The sequence below is a fragment of the Dasypus novemcinctus genome, chromosome 10 (genome assembly GCF_030445035.2).
Source record: "Dasypus novemcinctus isolate mDasNov1 chromosome 10, mDasNov1.1.hap2, whole genome shotgun sequence".
Lineage (NCBI taxonomy): Eukaryota > Metazoa > Chordata > Mammalia > Cingulata > Dasypodidae > Dasypus > Dasypus novemcinctus.
The window spans coordinates 117567564-117589885 of NC_080682.1; the positions used below are offsets into that span (position 1 = coordinate 117567564).

The 22322-nt window shown below is 41.2% G+C and overlaps 1 protein-coding gene across 36 annotated transcripts in view; it reads right to left on the reverse strand.

The window, feature by feature from the left end:
• DLG2 (discs large MAGUK scaffold protein 2) overlaps positions 1–22322 on the reverse strand; it is a 2400703-nt gene that overhangs the window by 496510 nt on the left and 1881871 nt on the right. For 22 of the 36 annotated variants that reach the window (XM_058306073.2, XM_058306075.2, XM_058306074.2 and 19 more), the window contains one exon: positions 12066–12221. The exons of the other annotated variants lie outside the window; for them this stretch is intronic. In XM_058306073.2, coding sequence (XP_058162056.1) covers positions 12066–12221 — 156 coding nt within the window. The remainder of the gene's footprint in view (positions 1–12065; positions 12222–22322) is intronic. 36 annotated transcript variants of the gene reach the window in all.

Below are 22322 nucleotides of genomic sequence, written 5' to 3' on the forward strand. Positions count from 1 at the left end.
GGCAGTGGGAAAGGAGGAGATGCACATGGGAAACAAAAACATTGTAAGAGTCTGGGACAGTGATGCAGGTGAGAGGGCTATGTACAATGTTCTAAGTGAGAAGAGTCCCGTAAGAGAACAACTGGGAAATGGTTGTATTATAGGAATGTGGAAATGGTTGTCTAGGACAATGCCTGAGTCACCTGGGGACCCTGCAGACAGTCTCAGAATAGTAGCAATCATAATTGTGGGATTCTGGTCAGAGACTCCTTTTTCCACTTACATCCCCTGTAGCAGTTTGGTACTATTTGTGTCCAAAAATAGATACTGGATTATGCTTGTAAACTGGTCTGTTCTTCTGGGCATTTTAGATTATATGGGATTCGGAGGTTTCACTCTGGATTAAATTATGGTTAAGGCTTTCATTGGGCCACCTCAGTATACTGGTGGGAGGGGACTCGCAGGGAAAATGACAAGGCAGAGAAGTTAGTTGGAATTTTGAGCTGGAGCCCTGGAAGTAAACACATGGGAAAGAGCAGAGCAGCTGAGCTCTGGGAGAGCCCTGGGAGAGAAATGAAACTATTCCTAGTCTACAGCTGATACTGGAAGAAGCTGGGACCACAGAGCCTTAAGAGGAAGAAGAAAGCTGCATGTCAGCAGCCTCTTGCTCCAACACATGGCAACAGACTTTGGTGAGGGAAGTAACTTATGCTTTATGGCCTGATCTTGGTAAGCTCCTACCCCAAATAAATACCCTTTATAAAAGCCAACAGGTTTCTGGCATTTTGCATCAGCACCTCTTTGGCTGACTAATACATCCCCTTTGCATCTGCCTAATATTGAATGCCTACAGGTAAGAGATTCTGATAGCAAGAACCGTAAGAACTTTCCAAATAAACTGATTAGGTGAGAGCAGTGAGAGCTGGATAAATAACAGAAGCTGGGCTGTTAGCTGACTTCAGGTTTCACAAGAAGAATCTCTGAATGCCTAGAAGTTAATGAAGACAAACCTACAGCTATAATATTTAGGTGAAATCAGCTGGATCCAAAATAAATAAGCCTAAGAGTTAATTAAGATTCATATATATTTGAATAATAAACTTCTAGACTTTGGTTACATTACTGATAGCTGTCAAATGTATCTGCAAAAGAAACTTTCAATGCTGAATGGTCCCTAAACCTCTTGAAAGCAGGGTCCAGTCACATCTAACTTGTGTAACCCCAGAAGTGCCAACTATATTATAGGCACTTAATATGTCCTTATCTGAGTGACACTTTCCTATTCTGCAGATTACAAAGGTTGGGCTAGATTGTTTCTAGGTTACCCTTCGCCTCTAAACTTACATTAACCTCTAGTTATTTTTTAACCTGTAAGATTGACAGAATGAAATTCTTACATTTATGCCAGAGGCAGAATATATTAAGCAAGGAAGCAGAACATGAGAATGAATTTTAGAGAGAGATGGAAATAGAGAGAGAGAAGATTCTCATTTTCTATCCCATCCTCAGTCTGGGCTCATCCATCCTCTTAGGCAGGTTGTTCACTGATCAACCTGTTCTCAAGAGCACGAGGCCAAGGGGATGACTTGGTTGAAATCTAGCCTGAACTTGGTTTACCAAGCCATGGGCCCTGGCACAATGCAGCCCTCACGCATCCACAGAAAGGGAGCTGTTTTTGAATTTGGACAAAGGATCTGGCGAGGTTAGCAGTGGGGAGTATATACTCACTTTGTTTTTTTTTTAAAGCAAACTGTAAAACTTCTCTTTACCCTTTAATACATTCATTTTCTTTGAAATAGGGTGGTATTAGGTTTTAGCATTCAATCGGGAACACATATCCCTGCTGACTTTAAAATTCCTGTTCAAGGAGTTCTTTAAACTTTATGTAAGCTAAAGTCTACAGACCTGATTTAAAGGGTTGAAATGGAAGATTTGCTTTCTCCGGTCTGAGGAGTAAATTTTGATCCTGTAATAAAATAAAATTCTAAAATTCTTATCTCTCTATAAACACAGAGAGCCCTGCACAGCCCTTCCCTCTACACTGCCAACCCAAACGTTCATCTCCCTTCACAATTCACTGGCTCAGTGGAGCAGAGGCCGTCGGCTATGAGCAGAAACAGTCTTTTACATCAGTCCTTTAATAAAGATTCGTTCCCACTTCAACCTGAGGTATCTTTTTAGGAACTCATAACATGTCATTTAATCCGTGCACGTATAAATGAGGCCTAACATTTACGGAGCACTTCATGTTTATTAGACATTGCTCTTAACACCTAGGCTTAGTAAATCCTCATATCAGCTCCATGATGGATACTATGATGATTGCTGTTTATAGGTGAAGAAACGGAGGTTCAGGGAAATCACCACTTGCTCAAGTTTACACAGCTAGAAAGCTGTAGAGGCAGGATTCAAACTCCAACGCTCTCATGTTTAGAGTGTCGGGTTTAATCACATATTCATGATCGATCTATCTATCTATCTATCTATCTACCTATCTACCTACCTACCTATCATGTAGCTGTAGTTAAATGGGATGTCTTTTTCTTCTCAAGCAGAATTCTATACTTCAGTAGTGTTCTGCATGACAGAATAATATTCAATAAATACCTATTGAGCACATTTAAAAGAACAGATTCTGGTGCTAGCCTCCAGAGTTTCCCATCCTACCTGTGTGACCTCAGGCAGGCTACTTAAACTTTCCAGAGGCTCTTCATCTGCAAAATGAAGGTAATATTACAGCATACCTTCCTGGGGTGCGCTATGGATTAATGAGTTAATATGTATGACGTGCTGCTTGCAGATAATATTATATAAATGTTAGTGATTATTGATCATCATTGTAATCATTAGCATCTTTGTTACTACTAGTTCTATGTGCCCGGGACCATTTTTGGCACAGGAAATATAGCAACAAACAAAAGACAGAAATTCTGCTTTAGTGGAATTAGCATTCTAAGTTTTAAACATCGTGTCCCATTATTTCCATTTTGTTTGTCAAATAATGTACCATGATATTTCTGTAAAATTGGGATAATTGCACCTACCTCAGTTGTTGTTGTTAGAATTAAATGAGTGCATGTGAAATGTTTGAAATCGTGCCTAGTAAATAGAAGTACTCAATACATGCTAGTAATTATAATTAATATCTGTTTTACAGTGTTATGGTTTAATAGTATCTTGATTTTTTCTGAGTTCCTATAATTTGTTACCATATTGATTTTGCATAGAATTCTTTTCACAGTTCCTTTGCTGCAGAGAACTGCTTTGAAGTTATGCTCATTTTCCAGTTTCTATTGCTATCCAATAATATGATGGTTACTAATGTAAACATAAATATTGTTCCCCAAACACAAAAAAGGCATTCTAAGACAAAGGGAAAATATTCATTTCATCTTGGGTAGAGAAGTAATGTGGTTGTTTTTTTTTTTAAAAAAGGCAAACCAATTAAATTTAGACCGCTTCATCACAGAGAGTTATTTGAACATCAAAGAATGGGAATTTTGGAATAAGACCAAGCTAGGTTCATTTCCCAGCTCTGCTGTTACAAGGCACTCGATGCTGCCTGAGCCTCCCACTCTAACCTACCTGCCAGGGTACCAGGGTTCTTGAGAAGATTAAATGAGAGTTTTAAGAACAGGGTAAGTTCCCTGTTCCCCTTCCTCCTTTATACCATACAATGACATTTTAACTGTGCTTTTTTTTTTAAATTCTTGAATTCTTGTTCGAAAAAGCCTTTCCCCTTTAAAAGCAAAAAAAAAAAAAAAATATATATATATATATATATATATATATAAATGGAGGTGGGTAGGAAGAAGAAGCAAAAGAAAGGTAGAGGGAGTAGTAAATGCCACATATTAAAAAAAAAAAGTAACTGCCTATGAAGAGAATGCATTACTTTAGAAGCGAGGAGTATTTCCTTTAATGTGAACCCTTACATATATCACACTGCAGAGAGCGGAGGCTGCTAAACCAAGTGTGGCAAGACTGGCCTCTGTGACTGTGGAAGTTGATTAACCTTTCTTTATTTTCCTTAATTCAAGCTGGGTTTAGTGATCACCTATTTCAAAAAGGAGTGAAGAGCTCTGAAGCAGCAGCTATTGAATAAACTGGGGAAGGGGCTGTGCCTTACGTGCCGTGCCCAGGAAGGCTCCTCTTCTGGTTTTGATTATAAATGAAATGAAGTGCTCTTTAAGATGCTGTCAGCCTTTAAGGGCATGAGAAGGTCAGTGATTTATTAAGCATCTTCTTTCTTTTTTTTAAAATATATTTTTATTTAGTTTTAAAAGATACATAGGCCACACAAAATGTTACATTAAAAAAATAGGATGTTCCCATATGCCCCATTCCCCACACCCCCCACTTTCCCCACAATTCTTTCTTTTTTAATAGCACTGTTTCCCAGATTAAATTGTGTGAAGGAGGCTCAAATTTCCTTTCAGGGCCCCCAGAGTGGATGTGAGACTGGAGGCTGGACTGAGAAGCTGGGCTGGGGTGGGAGAGGGACTATGGGTCCCCAAGCGTAAGAGCTTGGGGAGGGAATAGCCTGGTTAGGATCCAGGCCCTTCCACTCATTGGAGCAACTTCCCAGGGTTGGGATGATTAGCAAAGGTAAGGAAGAATTCGTGCCTGGCTCCTCCTCGTGCTCCACAGACTAGCTGTTTCGTTTTGTCCACATTCCTAAGGAAGCACCTGCAGCATAGCAATACGGCTACATGATCAGATGAACACAACAATTCTCTCATGTCAGTGTGGAGTCACGTATGGCTTTAGAAACAGGCCACCTTTTACAGGGAGCCAATAAACACAATAATTAATGTAATAAAAGGGAAAATGTATGCCTTTGCCTGTAGGAACAGGAAGGGTTGCTGTTAAGAATGGTAAAAGGACTTAGCATCAACAGCTTTCTCATAGCTTCAGGGGATGAATCTGTACTAATAAACATTTTTCACCTGATTTGTGATAGCAATAAATGTAAATATACATAAACTCCAGGATGTAAAATAGAATAAACATGTGGAAATAGTTAATAATGACTAACAGGAATAGTGCCTGGATGAAAATTCATTTGCTCTATTTCCCTTGCCTGATTCTCATAACAATTCTGTGAGGAAACAGCACAGATAGGATTCTTTTCCTCATTTTCTGATGAGCAAATTCAAGACCTGAGGCAGGTGGGGTACTTAGCTAACTACAGGTGGTTGGTCTGGCCAAGGAAGATCTCAGACCTCGATAGGTCGGGCATAGCTCCTGGCTCCTAAAAGGACATATTTCCGCCACCTCATACAAGGGACCATCTAATGTATTTTCCCTTCCTTTCTTCTATTGCCTTCTACAGTTTTACACTTAAGTGTATTTATTGTGGACAAGAGTGCCCCCTGTTCCCAAGAAGAGGCAATGCAACGACCATCTCATGACTATTCTACCCTTAGAATCAACCACCAGGTGCTACCAGTCCTATCTGATTAATAATTCTGATTGTTCCTCTCTGTCTCCAAAGCATTAGTAGTTCAGTTCTTCATAATTTCAACCTTATTACCTAGACTGTTTCAACCCAAGCTCTTCTGACATAGTAATCTTTCTAAAAAACACAAAAAATTGGCTCCTGTCTTTGCTCAGCTGAAATCTCTTCAACAGCTCCCCACTGCCTATGAGATCAATCCCAAGACGCTCTGCTTGGCAAAGAAGGCCCTTTCTGATGTGTCCCTCCCCGGGTCTTCAACTTTACCACCCATTCAGTAACCCTGAGCCACATAAAACGACCGGTGGTCCCAGAACACACCATGATTTCACAAACCACGAGGCTTTACTCTTTGTGATCCCTTTAACATGGGACGCTTTTCTTCTGCCATCTGATGAATTTAGCATTATCCTCTAAGATTCAGCACGTTTACCACCTCCTCCAAGAAATCAGAGGCAGAGGCATTCTTCCAATGCTTTTTGAGCCTCGCATGTACTTTTTTTATTTTTATTTATTTTATTTTATTTTTTGTCTTTATTTTTTTTAATATTACATTAAAAAAATATGAGGTCCCCATATACCCCCCCACCCCCGCATGTACTTTTATTATACCATTATTATGACTGGAAGTTTTATCTTGATATTGGTTTTACAGATTTTGAGACATTTAAAACACTAAAGGTCCAGATAAATGTGCTATTATTTTGCAAGGAGAGGGCTCCATCCCTATTTAATCAAAGATAGGCCACCAAAACTTTGGCATATGACTGAGATCTGGGTCTGGCTATATGTCCCAAGGCTCGGAATGCCCTGAGGTTGCCAACTTTATGATTTCTATAACACGAGTGAATTACAGACGTGGATTCTCTGAGTTCTGCAGAGAACAGTTAGAAGGTAGACCAGCAGATGACCTACCAGAAAGTGAGGGTTAGATTCCCATAGGTAATGCTTCTTGTGACAGTTTGAAATTCGTTTAGGAACCCCCAAAAGAAAAAGATTATGTTTTTGAACTATTCCGTTCCTGTGGGTGTGTGACCCTTTCGTTGGGCTGCCATGAGTCTTGACTCAGACGGAGTCACTGCCCTCTTACTGGAGCTGGTGAAAACGGAGACACGGAGAGACAGACACACAGGAAAGGGAGCCACCGGATCTGATCCTGCCATGTGAGAGAAAGGACTCCAGTTTCACCCACAGCCGAGCTGCATGGAGAGAAGCCCCAGGAGACTCAAAGAGCTGAGGCCCGGGGAGAAATGAGCCACATGCTTGAGAGCTTGCTGCTGAACGCGGGAAGGAAGTGGAGCAGCCGAGACGGACAGACGAGGCCCGGAAAGAGACAAGCCCTGGGCCCGGGTGCCCACAGCTGAGCCCCGGGAGATGGCAGATTCTGGAGGGGAAGGCAGGGACCCTGGCAGAGCTCTGTGGCCATCCTGCTTCGCCAGGGCCAGCAGGATCAACAGCAGCTGGCTTTGGAGAGAAAGCACCTCTGATGATGCCTGGATGTGGACGTTTCATGACCACGGAACTGTCAGCTTTTACCCCAAATAAATCCCCTTTATAAAAGCCAACCCATTTCCGGTACTTTGCAATGGCAGCCCTTGGGCAAACCAAAAATGCTTCTTACAAATGATGGGAAATTGGTGAAACCAGGTACAGAAAGAGGACATTCCTGTGTGTTCGTCCCTCTGCAGAAGGGCAGTCTAAGATCATGCTTGCTTTCTTCATTGCATCCTGTACTAGTCTGATCTTAGCTACTTAGAGATGGGGCACACTGGAGAAACTGAGGCAGTTTAGCTGATCTACATCACAAAGCACAGTAATTCTTTACCTGTCTGTGAGCCACCTAAGGACAAGGGCCATGTCTTAGTCACCTTTTAATCCCTAGCACCCAGGATAATGCCTGGCACCCATAGAAATGTCATGAATATATATAATTCAAAGAATGGAGACCATATTTTGTGCACATAGAATGTTTCAGGGTCCTTTTCCTCTCCAAAATCTACCAGCATATTTTTATTAGCCTTAATATGGTTCATCTCAGTCTCCATTTATCGACATCAAAATAACGATAATCAGGGTCAACTTTACGTGAGAACAAATGAAAATATGACATGTGTGTTAAGAAAACAACCAAGAATACTATTTTCTTAGCCCTAGGAAATTCAGAAGTTGAATTCCTTACCTTCTTCCATTTTTTACAATATGAAATCACAATACGAAAAACTACATTTTTTAAAAAGAAAAATATATACATTGGATAAGCAGGCACTCCACAGCAATCCCATTTGTTTTTCACAGAACTCCAAATTTTAGTTTGATTCCAGATTCTTCCATTTCTTGTTTTTGCAAGGTCTGGAAAGTCAATTACTGTAAACATAATCCATGGCCTTCAGAGCTAGCATTTTGCCAAGTAATTTAATGTGCTTTTCTAAGGATCCTTTACAACTTGTCTCTTTTCTTTTAGATGACATTACAGAAATAAACTGGGCATACAATTAATTTATCCCTGGGTATTTAGTATCAACTCAGAGAATTGAAAATATGGGTAATCCCATTGAAATCCAAAGAATGCAGAGGACTGACTCTTGTTTTTGTTGATGTGCCTCCATTCTTCTGAATGTCAACGAGAGAAAAAACTGGTGACTATGTGAGTATGGTATTACATGGCTACTTTCACAGAGCTAACTCTTAACACTAATATGAGTCAGTCACTGCTATATTAATGTGTGCATACTTCTGAAATCGACAGTAAGAAACTCCCAAACTCCCTGAAAAAGATGTTACCACATACCACAATTTAAAGGTTAGGCATTTCTTCAACAGTTTCCAGCTTGTAACTTTGCAAAAAAGTTACTTTGTCTGGGCTTGATAAATCTTGTTTGAATGAATCAATGAGTAGGTTCTTATAATATCCTTTTTAGATCCCCAAATATTTTCAGTTCTGCATGAGTGGAGCTAAGACACCGACTCATGAAGACAATGGATTGAGCTGCTCCTCACTACTGGCACTGAAAAAGGGCTTGTCTATTTAATTCTAAGGTCTCATCTACCTCTGAGAGTCTACAAGTTACTGAAGGTCACGGTGGAAAAAGGAAGTGATGGTGTCATTAAAGGAAAGCCAGATTCCTTGAATTTTGTCCCTGAATTATTTGCTTCATTTTGTCCCTGAATTATTTGCTTCATTTCAAAAAAACATCTGCTCAGAGAGGTATTTTCCATTAGAGAGGAAAAAATAATCACTGAAATCAATGGCTCAGTCTCCATGAAGAAGTGACCATTACCTAATGATACCATAACATGGACAAAGCCCATCGAGACAATTTAAAGAGTGCAATACACAAAGTGAGCTCTGGTCTATTGGTAGTTGTTTCCATATGTGGATTCATTCATTTATGCAGTTTGTTTTATGTACCTACTAAAACTCGGTAAAACACAGCTTGAGTCCGGGCCGGTTCCTGAAACAGGTATCTGTCTGGTTGTCTGTAGAACTTATTTCTATCTTTATTTATTCACTCAGTAGTTCTGAGCCTCTGCTGTGCCATGTACCACGCTAAGTGTTAGGGATAGAACAGTGCACAAAGGAGACATAATTCCACTCACTGGTCTTACAGTGTAGAGTATGAGACAGGCACTTAGTTTAAAAATCATATACGTAAATGTGCAATTATAAATTATTTGAATTTTATGGAAAAAGAGAGTATAGAATAGGGGACCTGATTTTTTTCCTCTGAGGACACGCCATGTACTCTTAGATCTAGGATGACCAGAAAGTATCCAGGCAAACTTTAAAAGAGCTTTTCCAAGAGCATGTGTGAAGCACTTGAGGCAGGAAGAAATTTAGTGCATTTTTGTGAATTAAAAAAAGGCCAACATGAATGATGGTGTGGTCAGCAAAGGCAAGAGTGCAATGGGACGCTGTGTGAGAGGCAGGCAGGGCTCGGTCATGCAGAGCCCGGGTGCTCGGCTAATGACTTTGCATTATATCCTAATGCAAAACGGGAGAGAGATCCGCTGTGAATTTTTAGCAGGGCTCTTTGCATCGAGGAAAAGAAGCCAGGCGGACAATAGTGGAAGTGGTGAGACCAAACAGGAGGCCACCGTAGGTGGGAGAAGATGGGGGCTTGGACTGAGTGATAGTTCTGAGGGAGAACACGGTGTTGAGGATGCAGCCCAAGTTTTTGGCTTGAGCAGTGGAATAAACAGATGTGTTTTGTATTGAGTTGGGGAAGTCTGGAGGAAGAGCAGAAGTGGGCTGGGGAGTCAAGAAATTCAGTAACAGTGTACTGATGATGAGGATACTAAAATGAGTAAGTACAAAAACTTTTATTCCTGATGAAAAATAATGTAACGAACAAAGGAAAGAAATAAAGGTGGGGGAAGGGAAAGAAATGAGAATTAATAGACAACAGAATCTTCAGTGAGCTGGGGGTTGGTGGGAATTGGTACAAACCAGAATCGTTAAGTGTGTGTAATTTGAAAAACCCATATTCAATATTATAATGTAACTTTCCGTTTGAAAAATGGAAAAAAAAATTACGGACTTTATTATAAAAATTGCAGAAAGTAAACTCAAATGCATCTTCTCTGGGGGGTGTATCCAGAAGGTAGACTCTGTCCTCTGCTTATTGGTAAGGTTTTAGGGGGAGATCACCAGGGTCTCTGGTGAGGTGGAAGGACACCAAAGTAAGTTTTACCTTCATGGAAAAAAGAGCATTTTTTTTTTTCTTTTAAGATTCACTGGCACTGAGCCAGAGGAAGAAAGATAAAAATAGAGAAAGGAGAAAAAAAAGAGAAGGTGAGCAAGGATGTCTCTGGCATGCCTGTGCGGGGGCACGGGCTAATGGCCGGGGGTTGCCTAGCTTTGAATCCCAGCATTGCCACACAAGCAGGGGATCTTGGGCAAGTCATGAAACTTCTCAAGTCTTGATCTCCTCGTTTGTGAAACAAAGATAACGATACCATTTACTTCTTAGGGTGATTGTGAGTGTTAAAAGAAATAATTCAGAAAAAGTGTTTAACGAGTGCCTGGCACAGAGGGAGACCCCGATAACTGAGAGGTGCCCTCAGGTAGCTGACGAGAGATGCAGAATTACAGGGAATTGTTACTGTGGGACGGTACACCTCACTTTCCAGGGCTCCAGGACTGTGTCCTCTTGGCTTCTAAACTGTATAGTCCTCTGTATCAAGAAATAGTTGTTCAGGGATTTGCTAAAATATGGAAGGATTTCATTAATATTTATAAAATATTTCTAAGATGCTATAAGGCTTTAATCAATGCAAATTAGTAAAAATGCCTCAGTTGATTAAATAGCCAAAAATGTGCTCTTTCATTTATTTCCAGACATGTTAAATATATTATAAAATTTATTTACTTCCCATAGAGGGCAGTAACTGATGTATAAACACATCCTTTGAAAATATCTAAAAAAGAGAGATGAGGTTCTAAGTAGCCCATTTTGATATATTCATGTTTTCTTTGGATCTTTCTAAAATCTAGATATTCTCAGCCTTAAAAACACTATGAAGATATAGCAAGATATTCTGTCTAAAATGTAACTATATAAGCACTCCATGGTGGGTAGGAATGTTATAATTTGAATATTTTGATTTAGACTGAATTGGGACTATCTCATGGAAGACTGGATTCTATTTTCCTTACTTTCCTATTCCTCTGACTCTGGCAACTATGTGAAGATGGGGTTTTATTATTTACCATACACATGCTTTAGACTATCACTGCAGAATTTTATCCAATCTTTAGACTCTGAATGATTTATTTACAAAGTTGTAATGGAAAGAAACACTCTAAAGTCAAATTTGGACTCTGCATTCATTAGAAGCATTATACTGCAAGAAATGCCTTAACCCCTCTGAACCTGTTTCCTTACATAAAGTGGGAGTAATTATATAAGAGAACAGATGTAAATATCTAGCATAGTAGCATAATGTAAAATTAAGGTTGTGTTCTTTGTGGTTACAATGTAACCAACTAATTTTATAGTTTTGGACAAGTTGCTTAATATCAGGAGTCAGGTATCTCATCTATTAAGTGGTGATAACAGTACCTACTTATTAGGCTATGCTACGCCTGCAGCAGAGGGTGTATTAAACCATATTACAAAAAGTATTCAATAGAGATTGAGAGGTGAGTTTTGTCTGTTTATTATTATTATTGGAACAATGAAAGCGCTCTAAGAATGACCGATGTGATGAATGCACAAATATGTGATTACACCAACCACCATTGATTGTACACTTTGGATGGATTTGTGTTTTATTAGTATGTATCAATAAAACTGATTTGTTAAAATAAAGTGCTCAATAAATGTTCTCTTTCATCCTTCTGTCTGAGGAAAAGTGGTGCTAATTATATTAATAGTGTATTACAGTGTATGGAAACTAAGACTATTTGTAGCGTGATGTGATCATGTCTGAATGCTCTGTGATCACATCCCAGAAATAAAAAGGCCATGTTCTCAATTGCCCCCACGGCACGAAGGGAGCAGAGCATCTCTCCTTCCTGTGGATGAGGACGCGGGACAGAGCAGCGAGCAGAGGCGGGTTCTACCCGGCCGTCCTCGCGAAAGCACATGCGGTTGGAGAAGAGGCACGGAGGAAGCGCATGCAGTACCTGGTCATCTCAGAGTCAGGGAGCAGGCCTAGGTGGTAGTGGGGGTAGGGAGCTGAGAGAAGGAAGCTTTTGTCACACTCAACAGGGGAATAGTGCCTGGGAGAAGCAGGCTTATCACACAGTTTGTTCACAGTGCTGTAAACGGGTTCCGGAGGCCTGTGGCACAAGAGGGAGAGAAAGATATGCATGGTTAGCACACACGCTGAGCAGCTGGGCAACTAGCAAATTGTCACCACATGCAAGAGCAAAATCCCCAACCATGTCGGAGGTCTGAGTTAAGAGACTTTCTAGGAAACAGGATCTTGGGTTGGAAATTCGAACTTTGGCTGACATTTGGAATGACTAAACTTCGTATGCCAGATAACTCAACAGAGTTGTAGGCAACCTATAAATGGAATGAAAAATTGGGGGCTTTGTTTAATAAGTTCCTTTAAAAAAAATTTTTTTTTTTTCGTACCCAGGGCCAGAGATTGAACCCAGGACCTTGTATGTGGGAAGCCGGCACTCAGCCGCTGAGCCGCATGGGCTTCCCTGAGTTGTTTTGTTTGTTTTTCTTTCCTTTTCTTTTCAGGAACTATATTTTTATTTTATTTTTTACTTTTTAAATTTAAAAGAAAAAAATTTTAAAAAGACATTTAGATTACATAGATGTTAAATGTTACATAAGAAATATAGGGGATTCCCATATGCCCCACTCCCCACACTGCCCACATTCACCCACATTTACCCACATTAACATGCTTCATTAGTGAGGTACAGTCATTGCAATTGATGGGCACATTTTGGAGCATCGCCACTAAACATGGATCATGTTGAAAGTTTATATCGTAGTTTACACTCTTCCACACAATTCTGTAGGTCATGGCAAAACATATAATGGCCTGCATCTGTCATTGCAATGTCATTCAGGACGATTCCTGAGTCCTGAAAATGCCCGCATAGGACGCTTGTTTTCCCTCTGCCTGACCTCAGAGCCTGCAGTGGCCACTGCCTCCACATCAATGATAAAAGTTCTTCTGTTGTTAGAATCACGGTAAGTCTACTTAGGGGGAAATTTATTGCATTTATATGCTCAGTTTAGCTTAGAGAGAGGCCACATTTGAGCAACAAGGAGGCTCTCAGGCGGTAACTCTTAGGTACCCTATAACACTAGACTAAGTTTCAATTTCATAAGTAAAGGTTTCATAAGCACAGTCATCAATATCAGGGGCCCATCAATGGACCATCCACTAGCTTGTTGTTTATTCTTATTTTTTTGAGGTCCCAGGAACCAAACCCAGGACTTCCCATGTGGGAGGTGGGAGCTCAACTGCCTGAGCCACAATGTTCCCTCCTTAAATTTTAATCTCCTCGTAAATGTTAACGCTAGAGGCCTTCCACGATCACCTTGGCCAGCATACACTGTAATTTTTCACAGCACCCTATTCATATTTTAAAGTAGTTTTCTTAGCATTAGGTAACCTTTATTTTCATTTTCTGTTTAATTTCTTATTATCTGTCACCCTTACTACACCATGAATTTCATGAGGACAGAGACACCATTTATTTTGTTAAACACTTAAAATTGAGTCCAGCACGTAGCACACATTTTTAAATATTTGTTTAATGTAATAGGAATGAATACAGGATGGGGGGGGGGGGTGGTATAGGGAGGCTAGCCTTACCCAGGACTCTAATAGGTCAGATGATCTGAGTGGCTTCTCCACATATTTATGCAAAAACTGCCCCCCCCCCAATTTATTTTAGGGCGTTTCCTATGAAGAGGATAATAGTATTTTAGTAAAATTTTATTAAATGAATTATTCTAGGGATACTAACATATTACCTAAAATAGCATCATTATTATAGTTGTTACTAATAAGCAGTAAGACCAAATACATTTGACATCTCACTTTTGGACCAAGATCCATGTGTCACAAAATCCTTGGCTATTAAAAATTATCTCAAAAATCCATTCCCCGCCCTTTTAACCCATAGTCCGAAATTGCTCTCAGTATCTTCCCTTTAAGATAAGCATGGAAAGTTGTGAAATGACATGGAAGAGCTCCCTGGCCATCGGGGCCACGGGCCCCAGAAAGGCCAAGTTTTCTTGGGAAGGTAAGGAAGAAGGACAAAGTCAGCTGTCCAGGCCCTTCCCCGGTGCAGCAGACGTCACCCCTGGGGGCACGAGACACCTGGAGCAGCAAGAGGTGGCTGCATGCCGAGCAGAGGCATGGGACTGTGGGGCGGACGCAGTGAGGACGCAGCCCGCGCCTGCTTTGGTTCTGTAGCTTCAGCCACCAACACAGAGCGGGGAGGGTAATAGGTGTTCAGTAAATGTTGCCCTTGCTCCATCAGGAGAGCAGAGAGGAAGAGAGGATGTGCATTAAAAACAGTCTCCCTAATTCACACTATTCCGACGGATCGGTTATGGCCTAGACACACCAGAGAAGAGGATCCTTCCCTGGCAAAGCTTTCCATCACGCAGAAGGAGATGTCTCAGTCTGCACACAACCGAAGGGCTGAGGAATGGGTGGGAGGAAAACAGAGGCCAATTTCGTCCTGCAGAATAACTACCTCGGTAGTGAAACAATGTACTTTATGCTTGTTTGTTCTGTTCTAGTGGCTAATGTAGTAAGATTTACAGGAAGAACATAAGGTTTCTTAAATAAGACAGCTAATTTTTTCTTACATTAGGGACGCTGACATATATTCTTAACTAAGATGAATACTCCATTTTCAGAAAAGCTGAATGAGTCAGTAAATTTCCTGTCATCAATTATACATATACACATAGAAATACACACAAATAATGGCAAACACCATTAGGGCAGCTGCCAAATCATTCCTGAATGTTTATCAGGGTTTACAAGTAATTTGCTTGGTGTGATACGCTACATGAGGCAAACACTTTCCATTAGCCACTGAAATACACCTTTACAAACAGCCATATTGGATTCTGTTCTCGTTAGTTTAATGGGTCTGATGTTGCCTTGTTGATATATTCACCTGCATGAAGAAATATGCACACTTCCCAGAGTCCTGGAGGCCTAAAGACCCAGGATGCTGGTCTGAGAAAGAAAATTGGCTGTGAGAGATCAGTCTTGTCTGCACCTATAATGTGGCTGTCCACATAAAAATTCATCTTGGAAAAGACACTTTTAATGGACTGCATAAAAATTCACTAAGCAAGAAATGAAATGGCATGTACTAGCTCTATGGAAATTATTCTAAGCAGGTTATCACAAGAGGATCTGATATTATTCTCCAATATTTCTACTCTTCCTGAGATACATCTCCTGTGGTAGACAGCTAGATTCTTTCCCGAATATCTAATCACTGCATCTTTCTAATTAATAGAAACTGAATTTTCTACCAGTCACTTTACCTGTAATGTGAGATTTGGGCAGAATGGCTGCTTAAAAGAAAGCTGATTTTACTGGGACCACTACAGTTTTACTCTTTCCCACTTCTTCCCTCTGCTTATCTGGAACCCAGACATGATGTGTGGACCTTCAACAGCCATCTGGGATCATGAAGCAAACTTGAGGATGAAAACAAACACTATGGACAGCAGAGCATAAAGGTATAGCCTGTGTCACTGATATGTCTCCATATATCATCACCTCTGAATAAATTTTTTTATGTGGGAGAAAAGTAAACTTCTACCTTGTTTAAGCCAGAGTTATTTTTTTTAACCTGCTATATAAACAACCACAATATTAGAAGATATACTCCCACAGTATCTAAGATTGCAAATCTAATACTAAGAAATAATTACAGAATCTACCCTAAGGTGTTAAGATGTTTATGTTGGAGGTCCAGCTAACACCCCCTATATACACTGAAAAAGAAAAATAATTCTGTTCTTCCACTGCACCATTTAGAAAGCCAGTGACTGGAGAACTTGCTGCATCTTTCTACATAAAAAGGTAGCTGATCTAAGCTGCCAGCAAAGGGCATAAGAAGGGGACAAATAACTCCTTTAAGGTCATAAAATATTTTCATGGTGATGTCATTGCAGTAATATTGTACTTTCTGCTTAGAGGGCTGATTCAATTTTCCCAGTCTGATGTTGCCACAGACCAAGAAAATATTATTACCGGTTTTCCTGAGGAGCACATTTTGAGACACATTTTTTAGAGTCAAAGCAGGCTAATACACATTTAAAAAAATAATAAAACATTTATATGGCACTCAGCTGAATTAAGGGGAAAAATTTTTACTCTCTGAACACTATAACAAAGTCAAGACAAGAAAAATGAAGCCCTGTAGTATATCCAAAGTTGAACCCTTAAAACTTTTACCTACACTCTTTGGGACTATTTTATGTAAGTAATATTATTTCATGATTCCCGTATTTGGTAAATTTGGTGTTTGGAGCAGACTTCAGTGTCTTGGATTTCAGAAGGAAGCCCTTAGGTTTTTGCCCACAGCCACCGCTGGAATTGCTTTCTTTCATTTATTTATTTTCTTTTATTTGGGATTGTTTTCATAGTGGATCAAATACTTGACTAAACTCAAGGTCATCTCCATGCAGAGATACAGATCCTACAGGGTCGTTTTTTTGTTACCACTGGGGCTTTGCTGCCTTATTTGTTTGTTTTTATTGAGTTATTATTTTCTTACTGATTATTTTGTACAGTCAATGGCTAAAGAGTAGACATATCAAATCTGGCCACTTTTCTTGATTGCGAGAACATGTGATCTCTCAGGCGCATGGGTAAGTGAAAAAGACACCAACATATAACACAACACTTGACAAACTGGACACAGCCTCCTTGCACACTCGACAAAGTCCTTTTGCAACCAAACAATGAAAATACAAACGTCCGTGAGAATCTCCTTCGGACGGAGCCAGCAGGTGAAGATGCCTTTGTCTGCACTTCATCACAGACCGGGGACTCTGGGATGTCTTACGCATACAGGGCAGAGGACGACATGCGGTAAGTGCCTCACACGCTGCAGTCCCAGCATAGCCAGTGGCACATACCAGGCACCTGATCAGCCTTTGAATGAATGGGGAATAAACCTCCTGGCTCTTACAAGGATGCCATACATTTTTCTGGATCTCCTAACCAGGTTTATGTATTTTTTTGTCCATCATCAGTTCTCGCAGATCGTACAGAAGAACAGAAACCAGGTGTCAGCTAGCATCTGACGGACTCAAGCAGTTGATGTGCCCCATTGAGCTACCGTCAGGGAGACAGGCTTCATCAAGGCCGCCCACTCTGAGAGTCACCCCGCAGCGCAGGGCTCCTCAAAGACCTCGAGGTCCTGGGGACCAGAAGGCTGGTGCTGGCAGACAGCATTCTTAGGACTCCTCTCCGCTCTGTTTTTGTAACCTCTCCACCAGACGGACGAGCAGGGCCAGTTTATGAGCTGTCACTGGGACCTGGGTGACAGGAAGAGATGCCGCCAGCACTTGACATTTGGTCAGTGAGGAAGAGCCCTGGGGAAATGTCTGTCAACAGAACCTGCCAATCCTTTTACAAGCCTCCTGATCCGTGCCTAGGTCATGAATATGAAAATCAATCCTGGGTAGGTACAGGCTCTCTTTATTCCAAGGGGGCTGGGGCAGTAGTTAGATTTATTAGTGTATCTCCAAGTGAACTTATAAACAAACCATTTGCCTTGCTGTCCCTTACCAGGGGCCCTGGATAAATGGTTTTGTAATGCCAAGGGCTGAGCCAGCAGCCTCGATTTGCATATCTATGGGTTTATAATTGCAGGTTCTTATAGCATATAATTAGCACACCCTGGCCCTCGGTGATCTCACTTTCCTCTGAACTCCATTAGCATTTGCTATTTGTTCTGCTTCCTTGGCATTTTCAAATTTCAATTGCAGAATCCACAACACTGATGTGCTGGGGGTGGGGTGAGGGGCTCACTTTATCCCACCTATTCTAAGAAAGAACACCCTACCTACAAAGGCTTCTCCCCATTTCTGCCACTTGACTCCAGTCTAAACCAGTGCCTCCCAAGCCAAAGCTGATTGGACTGTTGGTCCAGGTTTGGGTACCTGAATCTGCAACACAACTGTGACATGGCTCAAAAAAAAATTGGACTGCCGGAAGTAGATGTGGTACAAGCAACTGGGCTCCCACCTACCACGTGGCAGGTCCTGGGTTCGGTTCCCAGTGCCTCCTGGAGAAGGCGAGCTGGCATGACGGGCAGGTATGACAAATTGACAGAACAAAGAGACAAGGAGGAAAGACAATGAGACACACAACAAACTGAAAGACTGAGCGCCTCCCTCCTACCAGGGAGGTCCCAGGTTTGGTTGCCAGTGCCTCCTAAAGGAAAGATAAGCAGACACAGAAAGCACACAGCAAAATGGGCACAGAGAGCAGACAGTGACCTCAAACAAAGGGGAGGGGGAGAAGGGAATAAATAAATAAATCTTAAAAAAAAAAAGGACTGGGCCAAATGAATTATCCTACAGAATGTGAATAAAGGGCCAGACAAAGGAATTTCTAGCTGGTAGCAAAATGGAAAGATGCAGACATGGTAGCAGCAACTGCATGCACTAACTGTAGAGCACCAGAGTAAAGCTCTACCAAATTTTGGTGCTAAATTATCTACTCTCTCCTTGAATCTAGAGCAACAATCTGGGTACATTCTCTAAGGAGCCTATTAGGACGCATGTTATCGAATGTTCCTGATAGTTTCCATCTGACATGAGTTGTAGAATGAAAAGCAACTCTTTATCTCCTACTCGGACCCCTTACTTGAGCTTAGGGCAAATCTCTCTTGTTTACAATCAGAATGGATATAAAACAGGCATTTGTTGTTTGTTTTTACAGTATGTTTTGGATCACCTCAATTAGACTATGCCACTCAAATATGGGAATCAAGCCCGCAGTACCTGACGACCAGTATCAGAACTGATGCTGTCTCTAAAATGTGGGTAATTTGCTCATCATGAATTTTTTGCATTAATTTTATCTTCTAAAATAGTACATTAGAATACTGTGTAACTTAATCGTTGACTTTGGAGGGCTTCCTTAAATTCTGCACCCAGTGTGAGTGTCACCGCCTTCACCCAGTCCAGGCCTTATATCAGGAGCAATAAATGTTTAAGACAATGAGGATGAGGATGACGACTGTGAGAGTAAACACCTTTCATTGGTGTAGCAGCTGAAGCTGCACAATCAGTGGGACTCACACTTTAGGGAGGGTTCCCCAGCGCAGCCGCTGCCCCCAAAGCCCTCAGGTTGATTCAGGTTCTTTCTGTACCTCCTTGCAGACATTTGGTTCTCAGGGCTAATTCCTTCTCTAGACTATTAGCTCCTAAAGGACCAGGACCAAAAGCCATTTATCTTTGTTTCCTCATTGCTTTCCTGTATGCAAAGTGTATGGATAAAGCAAGGTCATTAAAAGGGAGAAGTCGGGAAGTGAATGTGGCTCAAGTTCCCACCCTAGGTTCAGTTCCTGGTGACTCCTAAAGCAGACAAGCAAGACAGAGCTGACGTGGCCGGTGTGCTGAACAGATGCAACAAGAGACACAAGGAGGAAAACATAATAAGAGACACAGCAAAGCAAGGAGTAGAGGTGGCTCAAGTGATTAGGTGCCTTTCTCCCACATGGGAGGTCCCAGGTTTGGTTCCCTAGCCTCCTAAAAGGAAGAGGAGCACAAACAATGGGAGGCAGGGATATAAATCTCAAAAAAAAAAAAAAAAAGGGGGGGGCGGGGAGAAGAGCTGTGACAGAAAAAGTGATCAGAACTTTTTATTCTCTCTTCCTGAGCCAGAACTAAAAGGGAGAGGCTAAAATTATAGTAGAAGGGATTTGGATTATCTATGTGCATGCCTTTGAGCACAAATCCCTCTGTCACATTAACCAGTAGAGCTAAATCTTTAAACCACTCAGAGTCTCAGGCTCTTACCCTGTTGTGTGCTTCCAGGGCTGCCAGAATGGGAAGGGCATGTCCAGCCCCGTGCTGTACATTAGCAGGACACAGAGCCAGTCGACATTTATGATGGCAGTTGGGATGCACAGCACTCAGATGCCCCAGCGTCTAGGTCATTTCCTGGCAGAGGCTGGGCAAAGGGTTGTTCAACCTTGTAAGGGTACTCTCATGTTACTCTTCATGAAGAGTACACCGTTCATTGGGCCAAGGATTTGGAGAAGCAAGCCTAAGAGGGCTGAATTCCAGGCCTGTATAATAGGTCTTAAGGGCAGAATTTTGGAAAGTCTTAAATTAGTAGGGGGATAAAATAGACCATAGGGCCAGGTTATGAACTCTGCGGCTCCGCTTGAGCACTGATGGCATCACGACCAATGATTAAGGAAGAGACTGCCTTCCCTTGTACTGAACTTCAAAGAGAAAAGTGCTAATCACGTGGAGAAGGTGCTAGAAGGTCCTTAAAGCATTTCACAGAGAAAGCTGCTGCAGGGGTTGGGCTAGAGGATTTGTAATGATGCACTCTTCCTCCTAGTCCCAAGCATCCTCAGACTGGTCCCCAGAGTCTCTCTCTGGGTTCTTGGAGGAGATGCCTATCTGCACCTCATTCTCCAAACCTCAGCTCCTCATTTATGCAATGCTAATAATAATAACGAACCTTCTCTGATTATCAGCAAAGTTGGAAATGGTAAAATCATACACAGAGGTAAATTATTAACTAAGTAGCATGAAGAGTGCAAAAAAAATAGACCTAGGTTTGGATTCTGGCTCTCCCAAATTCTATCCTGTGTGACCTCCTCATATTACTTAACCTCTCTGAGTCTCTGCATCCTCATCTGTAAAGTGAGGATAATGCAATCGGCCTGAATGTGGCTGTGGGAAGTAGCTGACCAAACGGCTGCCATTAGACTCGTGATTGTTGCTCTCGGGTACTCTGGCTCACAGGGATGTGCATCTTCTGAGAATGTTGCTCCCCTCTGTGAACACACAGAAAACACACTCTCCACCCTCTCATTCAGAATCAGGCAGTTCACAAACGAAGCCTTTTATAGTACAATATGGATTCTCTACAAGAACACCGAACCACGGCAGTAACAGTCAGCAGCTCCTGATTCTCTTTTATTCCTGACACTAAAAAGGTAACTGATCCACTCTCCTAGCCCTGGAGATTGAGGCCCAATTTCTCTGGCCCCTCAACTATTTTCATTGCCTCTAACAATACATAAGCCCTGAATCTAACCCCAAATCTGAGTTTGTACTTTCATAATAATTTGCTCTCCTGTTAAGAGTCACAGCTGTGCTGTCATATGCAATTGTTGGGTCCTTAAGTAAGTCTGTTATTAAAAAAAATAACAGTCTATGCATCATAATCTGCAAATATTTACTATTTTAAAACAGAAATTAGGGTTGAGTCAACATTTTCTCCATATAAATATCACTTTCAGTTATAGTTTACTAATGATTGCTCATCAAGTAGAAAAAGGGCAAGTAAGAGCTGCACCATTTAAGGTAGTTTTGAAAGTTTTGAATTGTTAGGATGCTTCACTTTCCCAAAGGAAAATTTTGGATTTCAACAAAATTAAGGACTCTCATGACAGTGGATTATACATGGGTTATGGAGTGTTTTATTAGAACAAGTTAAATATGGATGACCTTGACAATGGTGACTGTAATGGTATATTTCCAAAAGGAAATAGATATCACCATGCTCGGGTCCCAGGTGAGTGTGGCCAGTTATGGCGGCATTCTGAAAAATGCTAATGATTTAGGAAACTACTGTGGGGACAGGGGGAGACGAATGCCCCGAAATTTCCTACCACTTGCGAGAGAGCCTGAACTAAAGAGATATGCAAGAAAACGAGGTGGGATGCAGGGATTCTCCCCTCTTAGAGAGAAGTTTGGAAGCAGCAAAGGAGCTTGAATGATGGAAAGAAAAGCCTAGGGGACATCGCAAACGGAGAGAAAGGGAAGGTCCAAAGCTTAATATCTCCCCAGGGTTTCGTTTTGATTTTCAAGGTGCTAAACCATAATATTATAGAATACCACTCCACCTCAAAAGAAGTCTTTTTCTTTTCTCAGAGGCTCTAAAATTATTTACATATGTAACTCTTAAACAAAAAGATTGCCAAATTTGATAAGGTCTTGAGTTTGAAAATTTATACCTACATAAGAACTCCTGAATTTGTTTAGCCAAATCATACCTTCTTTTATAGAACTATATACTACTGGATCCCCCTACTGGGAGAAAACACCCTTATTTCTTCAACGGAATGGAAGCCAGCTTGAATGTAACAGCAGCTTCCAAATAGGAAAATATTGTTCAATTATAATTCTCTTTATCAACATAACAGGAAGGACTAGAGCAGTTTAAC